This window comes from Penicillium paradoxum, assembly GCF_028828445.1.
Source record: "Penicillium paradoxum strain IBT 22861 chromosome Unknown utg000007l_segment0_segment0, whole genome shotgun sequence".
Taxonomy (NCBI): domain Eukaryota; kingdom Fungi; phylum Ascomycota; class Eurotiomycetes; order Eurotiales; family Aspergillaceae; genus Penicillium; species Penicillium paradoxum.
The window spans coordinates 4,366,918-4,385,493 of record NW_026643185.1 but is presented as its reverse complement, the minus strand read 5'-3'; the positions used below and the strand labels follow the sequence as shown (position 1 = coordinate 4,385,493).

The 18,576-nt window shown below is 49.5% G+C and overlaps 6 protein-coding genes across 6 annotated transcripts; 4 read left to right on the top strand and 2 right to left on the bottom strand.

Annotated features, from left to right (window-relative positions):
* Window positions 1-206: 206 nt before the first annotated feature.
* Window positions 207-1,315, top strand: N7457_009140 (alkene reductase; the record flags this gene model as incomplete). The annotated part of the gene is made up of 2 exons (XM_057180183.1): window positions 207-724; window positions 787-1,315. The coding sequence occupies 2 exons, from the start codon at window positions 207-209 to the stop codon at window positions 1,313-1,315; spliced, it is 1,047 nt and encodes a 348-aa protein (XP_057028569.1).
* A 2,561-nt stretch (window positions 1,316-3,876) lies between these two features.
* Window positions 3,877-4,499, top strand: N7457_009139 (uncharacterized protein; the record flags this gene model as incomplete). The annotated part of the gene is made up of 3 exons (XM_057180182.1): window positions 3,877-4,032; window positions 4,082-4,338; window positions 4,409-4,499. The coding sequence occupies 3 exons, from the start codon at window positions 3,877-3,879 to the stop codon at window positions 4,497-4,499; spliced, it is 504 nt and encodes a 167-aa protein (XP_057028568.1).
* Window positions 4,500-5,933: 1,434 nt separating this feature from the next.
* Window positions 5,934-7,010, top strand: N7457_009138 (acetate uptake transporter family protein; the record flags this gene model as incomplete). The annotated part of the gene is made up of 3 exons (XM_057180181.1): window positions 5,934-6,364; window positions 6,450-6,621; window positions 6,687-7,010. 3 exons carry the CDS (start codon window positions 5,934-5,936, stop codon window positions 7,008-7,010), a joined length of 927 nt encoding a protein of 308 aa, XP_057028567.1.
* A 1,893-nt stretch (window positions 7,011-8,903) lies between these two features.
* N7457_009137 (uncharacterized protein) lies at window positions 8,904-11,015 on the bottom strand (the record flags this gene model as incomplete). The annotated part of the gene is made up of 4 exons (XM_057180180.1): window positions 8,904-9,645; window positions 9,702-9,817; window positions 9,874-10,190; window positions 10,247-11,015. The coding sequence occupies 4 exons, from the start codon at window positions 11,013-11,015 to the stop codon at window positions 8,904-8,906; spliced, it is 1,944 nt and encodes a 647-aa protein (XP_057028566.1).
* Window positions 11,016-12,119: 1,104 nt separating this feature from the next.
* Window positions 12,120-14,235, bottom strand: N7457_009136 (ENTH domain protein; the record flags this gene model as incomplete). The annotated part of the gene is made up of 5 exons (XM_057180179.1): window positions 12,120-13,423; window positions 13,483-13,594; window positions 13,645-13,835; window positions 13,888-14,125; window positions 14,188-14,235. The coding sequence occupies 5 exons, from the start codon at window positions 14,233-14,235 to the stop codon at window positions 12,120-12,122; spliced, it is 1,893 nt and encodes a 630-aa protein (XP_057028565.1).
* Window positions 14,236-16,179: 1,944 nt separating this feature from the next.
* N7457_009135 (uncharacterized protein) lies at window positions 16,180-18,360 on the top strand (the record flags this gene model as incomplete). Its single annotated transcript, XM_057180178.1, is given in 3 exon segments — window positions 16,180-16,605; window positions 16,648-16,851; window positions 16,864-18,360. The coding sequence occupies 3 exon segments, from the start codon at window positions 16,180-16,182 to the stop codon at window positions 18,358-18,360; spliced, it is 2,127 nt and encodes a 708-aa protein (XP_057028564.1).
* Between the last annotated feature and the right edge of the window lie 216 nt (window positions 18,361-18,576).

Genomic DNA, 18,576 nt, shown 5'->3' with positions numbered 1-18,576 from the left:
TCAAATGTCGTGATTCTCGCGGACTGTCGAGATCTTGGAAACGACGACTCCACTCTGCTTGTCAATGCTGAAGATTCTAGCAACTTACAAATCGAGGGGATCGCAATGCATATAAAGATGCAACCCTAACCACGTAGATTGTAAAAAAGAATCCCATAAGCCTACAATCGGCATCTACACCTATATACCATCAATTCACCACCAAAATGACCAAACTCTTCACCCCCCTCACCGTCGGCCGCATGGAGCTCTCCAACCGCATCGCCATGGCCCCAATGACCCGCTTCCGCATCGACGACAACCACGCCCCCCTCCCCATCGTGAAAGACTACTACGCCCAGCGCGGCTCAGTCCCCGGCACGCTCCTCATCAGCGAAGCAACCCTAATCTCCGCCCGCGCCGGCGGCTTCCCCAACGTGCCGGGCATCTACAACGACGCCCAGATAGCCGCCTGGAAAGAAGTCACCGACGCAGTGCACGCCAAGGGCAGCCACATCTACCTGCAGCTGTGGGGGCTCGGCCGCGTCGCCAACCCCGACTTCCTCAAAGCCAGCAGCGGCGACGAGATAATCTCCAGCAGCGCCACGCCCGTCAGCCCGGACGCGCCTGTCCCGCGAGCCCTCTCCGAGTCCGAGATCCGCGACTGGATCGCCGACTACGCGCAGGCCGCGCGCAATGCCATCGCCGCGGGCTTCGACGGCGTCGAGATCCACGCTGCGAATGGGTATCTGATTGATCAGTTTATCCAGGATACGTGCAACACGCGCACGGATGCGTGGGGGGCAGCGTGGAGGGGCGGGCGAGGTTTGCGATTGAGATTGCGCGCGCCGTGGTTGATGCTGTTGGTGCGGATCGGACGGGGATTCGGTTTAGTCCTTGGAGTCCGTTCCAGGGGATGAGGATGGTTGATCCCAAGCCGCAGTTTGAGTATTTGGCTAGGCAGTTGGTGCCGATGGGATTGGCTTATGTGCATTTGGTTGAATCGCGGATTGCGGGGAATGCGGATGTGGAGCAGGATGATCGGTTGGATTTCTTTTTGCGGGCTTATGGGAAGGCTTCGCCGGTTATCATTGCTGGTGGGTATGTGGCTGAATCGGCGGTTCAGGCGGTGGATGTGAAATATAAGGATTATGATGCTGTTATTGGCATTGGACGTCCGTTTATTTCGAATCCGGATTTGCCGTTCCGGGTTAAGGAGGGGATTCCGTTGGTGCCTTATGATCGGGATACCTTTTATATCCCTAAGGATCCTAAGGGATATATTGACTATGAGTTCAGTGCTGAGTTCAACAAGTCTGTTGAGGCTGTGGCTTGATTTGGATGTTGGGCATGGTGTTTGTCATGATTGCATAGCGATGGTTGTTTAGATATAGGAGAACATATAGACGCATATATGTTCAGATATTACCTTTTGGAATATTCCGCTGCGCTGTCTCGATAGTGAGAAGGTATTGGTGTTGAGCGACGCAAATTCACACATTGTAGCATTTGGGGGGTCTATAGGGGTGGTGATGGCGCTGGAATGCGGGTGTGAATTTCAGACCTCGTCCAACTACAGAGTAGCTGCGCCTGAAATGGACATTTCACTAACACATGAACAACCGACAATTCTGGAATGTTACTCCGTGGCTGTGCAGTTCGAGGTCAACATCACACTACTCCGTACTCCGTACATAATGTAACTACCCCAAAGAGTCAGCTTGTTATATATCAAATATCAACCAAGGTAATCTATCGTCGAGGCTTGTGTACCTAGCTGTAGGCTGCCGCTGCATGAGAATTCTGCAGGTAGCTTGAAGAACAGATAGGTCACATAAAAAGCAAATACGTTAGAGAACTGGTCGATCTACATATTGATATCGGTGAGCAAGCCTCTGGCAGATGCATAGCTGGCTGCAGCTGAATAAGGTATCTAGGCGAGGCCCATCACACGTAAGCTCTAATCTGCAGAGCTGGAAGTGTACCTGTAGTTATTCAGGGGGCTTACTCCGTATATAGGCTTGGGTTCTTTCCTTTGTTCTTTTCTTGGCTGTACCTGTATTCTCTCCAGGCAGGACCTTGAGAATTCGAATCACTGACCACTGAGCAGTCGTGCACATTTGACTACGCGTTACAGCTTCCCTACATAACATATGCAAGAAGGCTCCGTACAACGTTCATGTAGCTCCGTACAACGTTCATGTAGATATAAACCACACTGGAAGCTTCAAGGCCTCGATTCCCACCCTCTAGGGTTGGCATGATTAATGGCTGGTTTGAAACACCGCTTGACTCATATTGATTGGTAAGAGAAAACAACACGGAGTACAGCAGACTCCGCTAATCGGAATCCCAGTCCTATTTCTGTACTCCTAGCACCTGATTGATGACTTACCCCAGATTAGTTCAAAGGATTCCCCAAAAACGTGGCTCTGGGGTCCGTCTTGGCATATCAAAGAAGTCTTCCGCTCCGCCGAGCCGAACTCACCTATACACACCATACCCGAGGGTAACGAGACCTTGGACGCATTCTGATTTGCCCCCATTCTTGTGAATACCCCACGGAAACGTCGTCTTTCGCTTCGCCCGGGGATTGCATAAGTCAGATGAGCAGAGTGTGGGGAAGCATCCGTATGCAGATCGTGCCATGTGCGAGACAAAAACACGAAATCTATCGTATGATGTGCTACCACATGCCGTACAGGTATTTGTCCAAGACTTTTCTTGCATCCCGTGCGCAAGCTCGTAGACGCTACTCCCTGCTTGGGGTTTGCGATCGCCCAGGGCTGAGAAAAAAAATATTCTCGCGTCGCTTGCCCGGATAGAGCAGGAGTTTACGCCAAGCAAGGGGAGGTACCTTGGGAACAGTTCCTACTCTGTACGGAGTAGGATTCAGAATACCTCCTGGTTATATTGTATTGGCTGTGCGTTGGACTTCTATGAGCAATTACCTGTTGATCTGTGCTATGGTCACCGATATGCAGCACGGAGTACGAAGATCGCCATTACATCCTGTGGGGGCCAATCATACACCACAGCGAGGTACATCCACGACGTGCAGGAGTGAGCTTATTGCCTGTTGTTGTATGATGTATGCTGTCTGTTGGGTAAGTTATGCTCAGACCACATGGTCTCGGTGGATGTGGAAAGCGAGGTACCTACATGCACATGTGTGTAGCAATTAACATGTCCTATGGAGTGCCCGAGTACAAAGCACAAAGCACCAAGTCGAACGGCCCCGGGGCCTTAATCAAAAGATTACTAATATTCATGCAGCTTTAGATTAATTAATTAGGTAGCATTATGACCTCCAGAGTTTCCCTTTCACTGTCATCCCATGCATGTCTCCTATTTGAGACAACCCACACAGGCTATATAGACATCGCACAATCCTGGCTAAACTCCCATATGTGAGACTAACAGGCCTCAGGCCACCTCACGGGCCAACACATACATAGCATTCAAGGTTGCTCACTCGAAAGGTAATCTCAAGCTAACCGGACTTGTGGCGTGGGTGTTGTTTGTTCGTTATTGCTCCTTGGCGCGCCACCAGTCCAAGCTATTATTCGGTGGATGCTTACGGTCGCCTCGCCCGTCTGGGCGCCTGGGCACTGAGAAGTTTTTTTTTTCTCTCTCAGCGCCGTAAATTGCCAGAACTTGGCGAGACCACTCGCCAAAGCCGCAGGAGTAGAGAGCTACCTCGGGATGTCTCAGTGCATGAAGCGGCGCCTATTATTGCTGCTAAATTGGGGCCTGCAACATCGGTACAACATAACAATACTTGCATAATCACAGGAAATTATTTTTCCCAGCCTTTGCCCGTTTCTGAAACGGATGACATTACGAAGCAAAAGTACAAAGGCACAAAAAGACACAAAAAAAAACCAGGATCTGAACATGGCTAAATCGGCATGGACTCTGAAATCTCAATATCAGCGGGCCGAATCCCAAGCCGACCAGACACAGGAATACGCCGTAGAAACCGCAGAGGCAATTTGGATGTCCACCTTGTTCCACTGTTGGGCTGTCACGTGCCCCGTCGCAGAGCCACATGTGGAGATGAAGCTTGACCGGGAGGCATCTTTTAGCTCTCACATCATAGGCTAAGAGAAAACACCAGGGGATTTTCGAGAATGGGTCCGAGCCTCGTGCGCCGATCCAGGTTCCCCCCCGGACCGACGGCTCATTTGAGAAACGCAACTGGACATGGGACCTGTGCAACGGCCGTGTTTACCTCTTTGGTCACTCTCGTAGTCGCTTGATCTCTCCCGTTGTCCCGGATTATGAAACACTCAACCGGGACACTGAGCTTGCCAACGGCGCTCCACACGGTGTCTCGATGTGTGTCAGTCCCATCTGGTAAGTGGGTATGATGTGAGTTAGCAGCTCTCTGAGTGGTGTTGCTGGACCTAGTCTCTCCTCAAAAAAGGGGCAAAAAGGGGGAGGATAGTCTGCGCAAGGCCGCTAAGTGGGGGGAAAAATGGATATCATATACGAAAGTGGAAATGGTGCATCAATAACAACTAATCCATGCACAGAACCTTTCCCCTTCTGAGATAGAATAGTGGATGGAATCATTGGTGCGTAATCTCTCGGAGACTAAATTTACCTGTACGGAGTACGGAGTACTCCGTTCATATACAGTACTTTCTTTTCTTTAGTCTGATTAAGGCTAAATAAGGATTCTAGTGCATTGGCATTCTGGTAAAAGGGAAAATCAAAAAAAGTGCCCACATTCCATGTACCGAGGTCGTGACGCAGTCGATTCGGCTCGGTATCGAGTACCGGCGTTTGCTACCGAATCAGGTGGCCGCAACAAGTACCCTCTACCTCGGAACCGCTGGATCAATAAGCCTCTCCACACTTGCATATCCTGTGGGCGGATCCTATCGCACACGGCGTAGTTTTCGGTGTGCTAATCTCGATATGAAGTGGACTACGGACTCTGTACGAGCTTGATTGTGGAAACTATACCCTCCATGCTGATCGTGTTCTCAAAACATGCGTGACGACCTTTTTACGGATTCTGGTGTATTTGGCTATACATTCTAGTATCTACACTACATGGCCCCCGGGGCTGGCCAATCCGATATCAACCTCTCTGCATTAACGTTCGAGCGAGTATGCCGGAAAAAGCGAATAATTCCCATCCTGACACGTATGAAGGTTACCCATATATTCCTTATTATTGACGGGAACCTCCCCCCAGGATGTATGCAGTAAGAAAGATAGACCAGACACTCCGTACATCCCAACTAGCGAATTATGACGGGCATTACCAGACTTTGTTTTCCATTCCTCTTCTCTCTGCCAATGAAATGGTCGCCCGGATCCTTTCGGCCTCTCCACTTTCTTCCCCGGGCTTGTCCTTCCATTCATCCTTGCATCTTGGTCGGTGGCCAGTGAACGGCCCTCGTAACCTGCATAGTCTCCCATTCCTCCGTGCCGTCCCTGCATGGCTAATTTGACATTGTTCTAGATGAGAATGGCTTCTGATCCCTGTGAAACGAGTAGGTTTAGAAAGTAATAGCGGAGGGGGAAAATAGAAAGAAAAAAAAAAAGGAAAGAAAAACCGCCCAAGCCCCGGATGGCCACATAACCCGGGTATAACTTGAGAGCATTTCCCCATCTCTCTCTCTCTCCGTGTATTATTTCCTAACTGCTCTGGAAAAAGTGGGACGGGTCTTGCCGGCTGCATATCATTGCGGTTTATAATAATAACAGAACTGTAAGTTACCTGGTCCCACTCGTGCCCTGTTCCCAACATCTCCATTTTTTTCCCAAACCTCGCAAAGTCGGGGTATAATAGTTTCCCATCGCCCCTGCCCTCTCCACCTTTTTCCATCTCTGGTCCAGCCGTGCTGTCAATTGATCGAAACTTATAACTGTGTTATACGGCTTCATACTTCGCTTCTCTTCTCTTCTTTTTTTTTAACGCTGGTCAGATACACATCATGTCGACCGAAGCAATCGATCACGCCGGTCTGGAGAAGGACATGGGCCCTACTCCCCGGGTCGGTGTTCAAAATGGTATCCAGAACGGTTTTCAGAACGGTGGCGGCGCCCCCATGCAGCCCCAGATGTCTGCCGAAGAGCACCAAGTAGCACGCGCTGCGGCCCGCTTCGGATACGGGCCCCTCGCTCACGTCAACACCGCGGAGGCTTTCCTGCCTTCCTTCGGTGGTGAGTTCCAGCCCGGTCTGTACAAGCCCGTCGAGGGCCGCAAGTTTGCCAATCCTGCTCCCCTCGGCCTCTGCGCTTTCGCCCTCACCACGTTCGTGCTGAGCGCTATCAATATGGGTACCCGCGATATCGGTGTCCCCAGCATTGTCATCGGCCTGGCCTTTGGCTACGGTGGTCTCGTTCAGCTGCTCTCCGGCATGTGGTATGTAACCGTAACCTCTTCGACCCTGATTGGGTTTCACAGCCATGGTTTTCTTTGGGCGCGTCTAATGTGATCGCTATTACAGGGAAATGGCTGTTGGTAACACTTTCGGTGCTACTGCTCTCTCCTCCTACGGTGGTTTCTGGATCGCTTTCGCTATCGTCTTGACTCCTGGTGGTTTCGAGATTGGCGATGCCCTCGGCGAGGCCAGCAACGACCCTTCCAAGTTCTATGATTCCATGGGTCTGTTCCTGATGGTGAGTTGCCCTCTCTTTCTTTCTTTTTGCTTAGGGAATCCTTCCCCGCTGACCGTTCAAAACAGGGCTGGTTCATTTTCACCACCATCATGTTGTTCTGCACCTTCAAGTCCACCGTCGCTTTCTTCCTGTTGTTCTTCACACTGGATCTGACCTTCCTCCTGCTCGGTATTGCCTACCTGCAGCGCGGTCCCGATGGCCACCCCAATGCCAAAGTCCAGAAGGCTGGTGGTCTCTTCGGTTTCTTGGCTGCTTTCGCTGCCTGGTACAACGCCCTGGCTGGTCTTGCCGATACCAGCAATAGCTTCTTTATAATCCCTGTGGCCCACTTCCCCTGGTCTGCCACTGGTCGCACTCGTCGTGGCAAGACTGACCGCGAGCAGGCATAGATTCTCTCTTCCTTTTTGTTGTTTGCTTTTTTTTGGAGAAAAGAGACAGGGATGCGAAGGTGCTGTTTAGTACTTGTAATGTTTTCGATACCCACTGTTGTATGAATGGGCTGCAGACAAAGGTCTCTCTTGCTCGTGTTCTGCTCTCGACGCGTTCGTTCGTTGTCGATCGGGAATTGCGAAGGGAAGGGTCTCTTGTTCTGTCTCGCCTGGTGACTGTCGCCTTGCATGGTCGATATGAAAAACATGATGCACAGTTGCAAAGATATCCGCCAGTCGTCCGCGCTTGTTGAAAGATTGGTCGATGCTGGTTGTGACTGTTCGGGGGAGTACTCCGGGTATATATCCACGCTCAGTTGTTTCTCTTCTTTTCCTCGCTGTATTTAGTCTCTGTCTCTTTTCTCACCTGCGAGTTTCTGACGCAGTAATTAATTCATTGCCCTTCGTCGCAAGGTTCAAGATTCCATTTCAACTCTTTCTTCCCATATCAGCCTTGTAGATTTCTTCCGACGCCGTTGGTGAGATTCGTATCGTGTTTGCTTTTGTTCGTCTCCCAGGACCAGTGCTGTTGACTCGAGGCATATGTTGTAAACTGAACGCCGATGTTTTGTGTTCCCATGCATGCGAATGAACTGGGTAATCGTTGCGGGCTGACAATCGAGAAAAGACCCGGAGGATCACGTCAGGACATGCTTTTGAGTAAGCAGCATCATACACTCTCAACATGAGTCATCGACCATCCAAGCATCTGCATAGTTAGTCAAGACACGCAAGCCTGATGCTCAACATGTCAAGGATAGCCTGGTTGTGGATAGTATGACCCAAACACACAAGATATAGAGAGAGCATGAAGTTGAAGAGAAACCTCAATGCCCTAGAAAAAAAGAAGGATAAAAACGAGGGAAAAAGGGACATGTTTCAGTATAATGAAAGGGAGAGAGGAAGGATAGGGGGATCGCATGTATATGCAGTGAGTCTTTTTCCCAGCAGCCAGGGTCTATTATACATAGACCCTTGACTAGCTTTCCGCGATCGAGCCACCCCAGGAGTGGAGATTCTGGGTCAATTATCTCATGTCGGTCATTTCTCGGTTTCAGACTTTGCATGGCATGCATGTGCAACATACATATGATGTATAGGTAGTGAAGGATGAGTTGAGAGTTGCATACTGTCGAGTGTTCATACCTGATGCTTTTGACGATTGTTTCCGTTCTATACACTCTGTAGTCCATATGAATTGGCAAAAGTGAAGATGAGGAAATGAAAGAAAAAAAGCAGGCACCAGCATACTAGAGTGACATAGTTAGGAATCTGCATGTCTATCAAAAGAAAAAGCGCGCAACACCGAGCCAAGACCGAGGACATCCCGGTTGAAGGTCGGTGCACGTTCGGTGGAGACGGCTGTAGCGAATCAGCGTTGTCAGAGGGCTGAGACGGGCGGAGATTGTTCGGAAATCGGGATGCCGTAATTATCTTCATAGGCTGATGTGGCTGGACTCTGTGAATGTAGGAGACATGTGTCGGGTTTGATCGGGATTATGTGCTGGCTATGATGTTTCGTCTTGCTTGCCAGGGGCTTGGTACCTTAGCTGTTTGAGAAGTGCGTCAAGTGGAGCGGTTGTTGTATACAATAGGGGATGGCAAGGACTCTGTGTACAATGTGATCAGCTTCAGCTTTGGGGAAGTGGTCAGCTATCATCCTCTGTCGCTTGTTTAGACAGAAGTAGATGTCAATTCTTTCAAGATACATAGCGCTATATCCATTTCATCTTCGCTTGTGGGTAGGTATAGCAAGATGACAAGCCCACATCCTTGAGAGTATATAAAAAGGTGGCTGGATATGGTCAATCTTCCAAAAATCGAGTCTATTACGACAGAACCAAGTAGCCAAGTTCATACGACTGGGGTTGCTACCTGCAACTGACACTCGTCCCAAATCTGGCGAAGCATAGGCAGGTGAACGCGATCGACATAGAAATATCCTAGCAAAGTAGCTCGGGCTTCCTGCCACGAGCCGATCTCTAGCAGACTTGCAGCTGTAGCTAGCTCAGACACGAAGAAATCCCGCTCGGACGGCAGGGTCAGGCTGCAAGCTGCACCTAAGAAAAGCTGCCAGAAAAGCAAGTCACGGCATAGCGCGAATAGGCCAGAGGGAATGGTCACCTCGAGGGCTGTGCGCAGGGCCTGGATCGGCTTGGGCAGCAACTGAGCGACCATTGGATAGAAGTTCCAAATGGCGCTGTTGTGGAACAGCAGTAACGCAAGGCGGGTGCAGCCCTCGATGCTGTTGTCGCCCTTTACCTGGCCTGTCACCGTATATCGGTCCATGTGCAGCTGATATTCTACGTGCAAAACTTCTGTATTGAAATAGTCCTCGGTCTCCTCATTGAACTCTTTGTACCCTGTGTTGCCTTTGATCCATTCGGCATACCAGGATAGTTCGAGGAGATCATGTATGATTTGCGGCATGGTTTCGCCGAAGATGCCGGGTATTTTGAGTAAGGGAAAGAGGCGGGTGGAAAGCAAAGCTACATCATCGTTGGGTGGGATGAGGGAAAACCGCGCTGGGCGGGTATAGCGAACAAAGGGAAATATAGGTTTAGCGTGCGCCATGCAGGCGACTCGAATATCGGTCCTGATTGTGAGGTTAGCGAGCTTTCTCATGTCTTATTCGAGAAGGGAAATGTTTACCATGAGATCTGAAACCGGACGTCTGAAGGAACCTCGTGGAAGTTTTTTCGCAGTGCGATCATCTGCCGCAACCCTGCCAGGTGAATTTTGAGATAATCAGGATTACCTGACGCAATCTACCATGATATATAAGCTTCCGCTATTACAAGCCTGGTTCAAGGAATACACTCACCTCAATCGTCAACAAGGTAGAAACTGCGGCAATCAAAGCATCACTAGAAGCTTTGACCGGGTCTGATAGACCCTCGTTGACCAATCGAATAGTTTCACCGCGGTGATGGAACGTATCAATCACCAATTGGCTCCGCTTTTGAGTCGGATCTCGAATAGGCAACTCTCCTGCCTGCATGGCGTTATTCGATGAAGCCATACAAATGGTTGCATGTAGAACGGCCGGGTCACGTTGGATCAATGACGCCCAGTGCGCCTGGAGCTTGGGCTTATACCGTGTCTGTAAAGGGTGGGCTTCTTGCGTGAGATCCCAGAGGACTATGACTGCGTCAGTACGCAAGCTTTTCATGCCAACTTGGGCTGTAAACACTTACAGACTCGCAGATGCCGCATCATATTCTCTGTGAGTTGGGTATGCCCAGTCATAAAAGGGTCAGTAGCTCCTTGTCCCACGTACGACCATACAGACGGTCCAGGAGGGTAGGCCATCGTCCCATTGAAACCACTATCATCCCATGTTGCGGCGAGCGTGGCCGAGTATCCCACGGCTGTGCTTGCTATAAGCGCTTCAACCTCGTCTATTTCTCTTTTGTCGGAAATTTGAGTCCTGGATAAACTAACAGGCAAACTGATCGACGGGCGGGCAGGGCCGACGGGCACTAGTGCACTGGCATCCGTCGCGGGGGGTGGATAAGGCGCCTTCCATTTGCTCTTATTGTACTGTTCCGTGCTTTCCATTCGCTTCTTGCGATTATGCTCGGACATCACATGGGATCGAATCCGCTTCAGGGTCTCGTCCGTTGTGCCTGCCGCCGCTGTTTGCTGATCGCTATTGACCCAAAATAGGGTGGATTTCCCCACAGAAACATTGGCATTCTTACGGGGCTTGCGAATTCTGGAGGGTGCAATGCGACTGGGACCTGTAGCTGCGGGAGCTAGGGCTGGAGCTGGAGGAGCTCTGGGTATTGGGGGTTTCGCGGTCTGGAGGGTCTGGACAGGGTTTGATACGTTGGGATCCGCGTAGGGAGGAGCTGCGTAGGGGTCCGAGTGGATCGGATCGGCCGACCAAGCCGCAGCCGACGGCCGAGACAACACGGGCAAGGTCTTCTCGGAAGCGGAAAAGTGAGGTTCCTTGGCGTCCATTGCAGAGCTCACCCGGAAGTTCGAGGCATAAGGGTGATTTGGAAGAGGAAAAGGAGCCCAAGCTTCCTTCCCGGGGGACCGGCGGGGTAGTTGTAGAAATCCAGGGCAAGAAAATTGGATTCTTCACAGTTATCTCAGCTTCGACGAATCATCGGCTCCCGCTAAGAGTTTAGTGTGCATTAATTTAGCTGATTTATGCGAGGTCGCCTTCTTTGTTTTCAGGTTCAGGGGTTGGGGTAAGCCACAAGGGTCACGAAGGCCTATCGGTAGAACGGTCAGAGCCGCCAGCCCAAGAGAGCAGAAGAATCACCGGGACTCCCAGATGACTGCTTGCAATTACTATGTTGTGTGCTATGGGAGAGACCCTGATCCACTCGAAGTCTCTTGGCTTTTATCCACCGAGTGCTTTAGAGGTCATGTGGCGTTGAAAGGGGGAAGATGACATGTGTGCTTCGTACGTTGTCCAGGGAGTATATACGAATGTATCTATACTCCGTATGCAATCATCATCTAGAAAACCGATGATTCATGAAACGCTCAGACACACCCCTAGCACAACCTCTATGGGTGTGTGTATAATTTATATTCCTGCAGCCTGACATGTTGGATGATCTGCATTTTGGGCCCCCAACGAGGTCAAGGCCTTAGACGTCAAGATCTTCCACCCCCTGTCAGCACTAGTCCTGGGCCCATGGCATTGAGGCGGGGATCGTATAACATGCCGGAAATTGTGCGACTTCACAGGTTTCAAACAGCCCTGGGGGACTAATGATCGCTCACTAACGATTGCATGGTGCCCAGCCCTGAAAGTCTCCAGCTGAGACCCGTGAACATTCTCAGAGCCATTGACTACGCATGTAGAGTACAGTAGAGTACAAGTAAACTCTGAGAGGACTTACGTAGATGGCTGAAGATCTACATAGTGAAACATGGAAAGCTACCCGGGGAAACAAGAAACCAGGATTCCGTTATCTACTGGATGTAGAGGCAAAAGATGTTGTGAGGGAGTAAGTGAGGTACAATGAATGAAATAATCGAGGGGAAATAAGTTAATAATCGGACGTCGGCTTCATTCCGACATGTAAAGAAGTTGTGTCCCTAAATTTAGGTCATGCCAGGTCGCGGGAAGATTGGCACGGTTTCCAGTTGTTCTAATCCGCCCATTGTACCACTCTGCCCACTGTTTTGCCAACCTTGTCCGGTTTGCTGGTTGATAAACTGGCTCTGTCGGAACGGGTTGGTGCTGCCAGTAAGGTTAGGTCGCAAGGGGGCAGCTGCTGGAGGTTGAAGGCCTGACTGCGGAGCAGGAGAGCTACGCGCAAAAGGATTGGTTCCCGTACGCTGGGGTTGGATCGGTTGCGCTTGTGGGGGTTGCACGGGCTGGAGTTGCTCGTTTGAAGTATTATATTGCTGGTTTGCGCTAGAAAGTCGTCTGGCGAACGGGTTCGTGTTCTGTCGCGAGAGTGGAGTGGCGGCCGGCTGAGCCGCCGTGGAGGAATTAAGCATCGCCGACTGGCGGAATGGATTTGTGTGCTGAGGCTGCAAGGGCTGGAGTCCTTGTTGTTGCTGTTGAGGGAAGGCGGGAACATTTTCCTGCGGAATTGGAACCAAATGTGATTGGAAACCATATGACTGGGGCTGCGCTGAGTATCCTCCAAATCCAGCACCGGTTGGCATAGCTTGAAGCGGCTGTAGCTGCGGCGGCTGTGGTTGTTGTTGTTGTTGCTGCTGCTGCTGCTGCTGCTGCTGCTGACCAAAAGGATTGTTGGGATTCTGTACTTGATAAGGCGCACCGTATTGCGCCGGTTGGCCATATCCGGTTGCCAGGGGCTGCTGCTGAATCGCTTGAGGCTGCTGAATCGCCTGAGGTTGCTGAATCGCCTGAGGTTGCTGAATCGCCTGGGGTTGCTGTTGGAAACCGGTTTGCTGGGGATAGAAGGCTTGCTGCGGCGTCTGTTGTTGGAAGCCTGTTTGTTGATACTGCATTTGGGTCTGTTGAACCATTGGCTGCTGGTTCTGCTCAATTGAATCAAAGAAGTCTATCAAGTCCACGGGTACTGGCTTCGGTTGTTCGGCCTGCTTCGGTTGGTTCGAAAACGGCGGGGTTGGTATTGGCTTTGATACATCGGCAGTCCCACTGGATTCAGTACCTGGTGGAGCGCGTACACCTTTCTTAGCCAAGTATTCGCGTCGGCGAAGATCAAAGTCAGGGTCGTTGAGATCATCCTCAAGAAGACGTGCCAGGTCCGTAGAGGCATGCTTGAGCTTCGGGATTTCTAGGCGGGTGGCAGATTGGAAATGTCTTGCCACTCCCAAAAACTGAACCACTTCTTCTGTTTGTTTTGTGAACGTCTTATAGATTGCCAGGGCGCGTATACTATCCGGCCGCGACATCTCAAAGTAGTGCTCTGTTTAGGTTCAAAGTTAGACCCCATGTAGATCTCGGACAGAGAAGCAGCGGACTTACCCAAAACATTGATAGTGCCCTCGTTCATGACTGAATATAGAGTCAACAGATCGAGCGTGAGGAGACGGAACGCAGTCAGACTGATCTCGTTCTCAGGCTCATCCGACAATAACTAAGGGCTGTCAGTCACTGAGAAGGAGACGAGACTTAGTATTCACTCACATCACACCGCAGTAACACACGAATCTGTTTCTGTACAATTTCAGTCTCCCTCAAGAGACCTTTCTCCACGCCTATTCTCTTCAACCGTCCCGGTCCGCTTCGCACATGGTCAGTCTTGGAAGCATCAAACGCCTTGGCGCGCGTGATAAGGTACTCGGCATATCGTCGGATGTTATTCCCCTGCGATTGAGCTATAAGTTCATTAGTGACTACGCCAAAACGAGAGAATACCGCTAGTCTAACCTTCAGAGAAGTTGCTGGGGGCGATTTTTCTCGGGTTATCGGCCAAGTATCCTAGCGCAGCATCGAGCTGGCCCTCACGGATCATAAGATGAAGAACGATAAGCGCCTTGAAAACAATGGTCCACGCCGAGTCTCGGAGTCGAAGCTGGAGTGACCGGAATACCTCCGCGACTCCTGCCTCGCCGGTATGGGTCGCCACTAGAATATGTTCGATGTATTTGGATTTAGGAGCCGCAAGCTGTCCACGTCAAAGAGTGAGTGACTGTCGCACATAGAGAAGAATAGTCTAGAAATTCTAACCTTGAGCTTGGTGGCCCCCTTTACCGACTTCTCAAATCCTCCAGCCATGTTTCAAAGTGTCGCAAATTGGTGCCCAACTTCTCGACGGCGAAAGAGGATTTAAGTCTTTCACGAGAGAAGGGGAGGGAATAAAATTGGAGAACCCGCTCCAAGAATCAATGCCCTTGTAGTATCCAAGAAGATTTTAAATCATCACCCGTATCGCTCATGACGTGGCTCATTGAGCCATGTTGTGAGCCTGGGGATAGTTGGCAGTTTTCTAGGGAAGGACAAAGTCCAATCGGAACGGCCGGGTCAAAGATCGGCGTGCAAGTGAATCCAGGAGGGAGTGAATGTGCTTGGAGAAGCAAATGGGCGGGATAAGGATAGCGACAAGAGGCGAAGGTCCAAAGGGTGAGGCCGAGGGAGTTCCTGGGCGGAGTGCTTGTTCCTAGAGACAACCCGATTGGGACTAGCGCATGGTGGCACGAGGATCGGGCCCGCGTGCTCGTAGAGGAAGTATAGAGAGTGCTGTGTAGCATTATGATATCTTACATATATGAGGGCATGTGGGCTAAGGATATTAATATTACAGGATTCTCGATGATTGCCAGCCTTCGTTTCTGTGCTTCTCTTGTTATATATCCTCACAACAACCTAGTTCCGAATGAAATGAATCTTACGATCATGTCGCTCTCCCTAGGTACATGTAGTGTATAGACGTAAGACATTTACCAAGCTATCATACTCAATATGCAAATATTCTCTGGCTGGCAGTCAACTGAAAAACCAATGGGAGAACATTATACATCTGCAATTGATCAAAATGCGAGACTATCTCTGGTGTTACTGAATCAAAATGTTACCTGAACAGCAAAAGACTCCTTTAATACCACACTTTACCTACATAGATATGTGCCCAATGTCGAATATGGTATCAAGGTACAAATTGGAGTATGGTTTCATACTTGATTTGTAGGGAATCGTCCTCCGGGGCTCCAAACTACACAGACATGAAAATTTTATATCCACGTAGCTCTGTGTGTACATATACATGACACAGATAATTAAAAATCAGTTCCAAAAGGTCGACACAATCCCCATCATCAGACATATAAATAAGGTTGAGTGCATATAGGCGTAGATAATACCCAGAAACAAGTTTCACTCCTTATTTTTGACAAGCCTCATTAGTATATCCGCTTAAGCTACGGCAAAGAGAGATACTTACATGTAGGAGAGTGAGATCTTCGATATTCATGCTCGCTAGAATGTAAACCTGACCTCTAAGTAGAGAAGCATTGTAAAATTCCTTCGGAACATTCTTCAAAGCCAATTATTTAAACTCATGCTCTGTCAGCGGTTTGGATTGACCATTTCACATATAGAGAATTCGTCATAGGCCTCGTGTAGATTGCCCGTGGGACCAAGACAATTCCAAGCCATGATCAGGATATTGTATCGGCATTGATTAAAATACACTAGAGTAGTCTAACGGGAAAGATCCTGATCGGTGTATACATGTAGGACATGTAAGTGCCTACATATGTAGTCGTCATATGGGACCAAACCTCTCGACTTCAGATATAAGAAATTGTCTCTTGCGCGTTCGAAGGATAGACAGAAACCTCTCGGGCTTTCATTCAAGGATTAGTTGAGTTCTTTTCTGCGCGTTCGCTTCAACTGAATTCCCACGAGCCCTCTCCTAAGTTCATCTCTGGAGCCGATTTTCTTTCTCTCGTGCTTTCGTCCCCAAACTCTTTTAAGCGCTTGACATTGTCTATTGGTTATGGTTATCCATATATCCTTTCTTGCTTCTTTCTATCTTTGCCTTGTCTTTTTATCTCGCTCAACGACCCAGTATACCCACCCTTGCAGCTTCGAGTTTCTTTCATTCTCCCTCTCCCATCTGTGCGAGGACTCGAAAACCGCGAGAGAGCTCCATCCCAACCTCTGTCTCTCACTGTCCGACAACATTACACCCTTTGTTATTTGTCTTTCGCTTTGTTCGAGATGCAGAGACAAAGACTCACCAAAAGGCCAAAGCTTCGATGGGATACATCGATGCGCCAAACTCTTTGCTGTCTTTACCGTTTTTTCCAGTGTGGCAAGAGACAGAAAGAAGAGATATTCTTCGCTATATTTCGCGAGAATTTGAGACGACGTGACATCCGGACTTTTGTTCCCTTCGGGACACTTCACACACAGTGGTCATGGATGCGAAACACTGGCGATCTTGTTTGGGCCCGTGTGCATAAGGACACCGAGTTTGATGTGGATGGCGAGTGGAAGAACATTATCCAACGAATCAAGTCCACGGCAGTGACTCTGCGCCTTTCCCTTCACGAGAAAACGGAAGATGATATTGACACGACTCTCTGGGGGACGCGAGTGATAGCTTCGGGACCGAGACGATTGTCTTCGGCATCGAGCATTGTGGTAAGTCCTGTATCATGTCTGGCTTTAATATTAAAACTCAAGCTCACAACTGTCCATAAGAACGTTCCATCTACAAGAACACTGCTGCCGACCTCTTCGCCAGAAACACCTCGCCGAATGCCATTTCCACCCTACTCCCCAGAAGAGCAACAGGAAAGGAGCCGTTACTTTGTCGGAAGTGATAACCGGAGTGGTGGAAGCAGCACAGTCGATGACCGTGACAATCACGAACAAACCCACCACCTGGTAAGTAATCAGTCAGTTGTGACTAGTCATGGGAAGATTTGCCTCTGGTGTGAGTATGGAACGACCATCGATGAACCAGATAGTTACGATGACCAAAGCCGCCACAGCCAGTATGAAAGAGATGGGAATAATGACCAAAGCCAAGAGCCTCGAGATCAGCATCAAGAACGACAAGATTTGGATCAAGAGCAACATGACGAAGCCCAGCAATCTCCCCATAGAACAGGCCATTCATACGACCATGAACAGGCTATGCAAGGAGTTTCGGCCGACATGATGCCACCTTTGTTGTATCGGTGGTCAAATTGCGATTCACAGGGAATCAACTCGAAAACATGTTTTCGAGCTGCGCTTTTCTGCAATGGTGAATGGTTCAACCCGGAAGATTTCTCTGAAACTCGATTCCTCAACTTCTTTCGAAGCCATGTCACCAAGCAAAAGACTAAGACGCCTTTCATTTCCACCTTCCTTTCTCCTTTGGCACCTATCCACCGCGCTCTTGCCAGCCAAAAGGGCGCCATAGTGACCGTCATTGACACCTCAAAACTGAACACAAAAGTGTTCTATGCTTGTCCCCTGGCAGTTCGGACTAGGTCTTTGGTCCACATGTGGAAGGGTTATGGGGAGTATCTCATATGGGGCCATATCCCAACCGAAGCAATTGTTTCCACATTAGAGATTGCTAGATTGGAGGAAATCGCAAATTCTCACCGTGATATCAATCGCCTGATGCAAATTTCACTTATTAGCAGTTTGAAATATTGCGATAACCACCTGCGTGACATGCTGGCATCAAAAACGAAGTCACCATTCAAGTCAGGCCGTACGCTTGGCAAACTGTTGACGCTTCTTCAAGTTCCAATGGTTCATTGGGATAATATAGCACCTAGGTTTGCCAAGACATGGGGTTGGAAGTCTAAGAAAGAAGTGGTCCAATTTTGCAACGGCGTGAAAAGCCCACAGCCATACTTGTCTGAGGAATTGTCAGATTCCGAAAGTGAGGTTATATTGCCGACGCCCCAACAAACACCCGGGAATCCATCTTCAAAGGAGATCTGCTCATTTGACTCACTTTCAGACCTCGATTATGAGCCACCAGAAACAGACGAAGATACGGAAGGAACGTCGGACACAGATGGCCCGACAGACTCTCGATCCATATCGATGTATGACAAGACCGAGACAGCAGATGATGGGAACTTCTCAACCCATGAGACTTTATCTAGTGGGCTTTGCCCCGCGGATTACGGCCTCGATCATTCCTCGAAGCGATTACGTACCGAAGAGGTGGTCGATTTAACCTCCGACAACGAGGATACTTGTTCTCAGCGTGCATTGAAGCGCGACTGGCCATCGGATGATGAGATCTATCCCGATACACCCACTCCAATAGAAGTAAGAGTACCGCGGTCATCTGAGGGCAGATTGTCTCCCCGCTTTGACTTTCGTGGTCAAATGAATATGAATCTTGCTGAACGGATGCAATTGTGGTCTCCGCATGAGAACTAACAAAATATGTGAGAGGACCAGAAGGGCACAGCCAATGAAATGTTTGGTGCAGAAAGGAATCCCGAACTGTCTTTCCTGGGCACCTTTGTTTGGAGTAGCCAGGTGAACTTGAGATCTTGCTAGCTAATACGCCCAAAATCTGTTGAATGAATACCCATGGTCAATGCTGTCTACTCGAATGTCCAGTAAGATCTGCAACAAATGATTATGTCCATG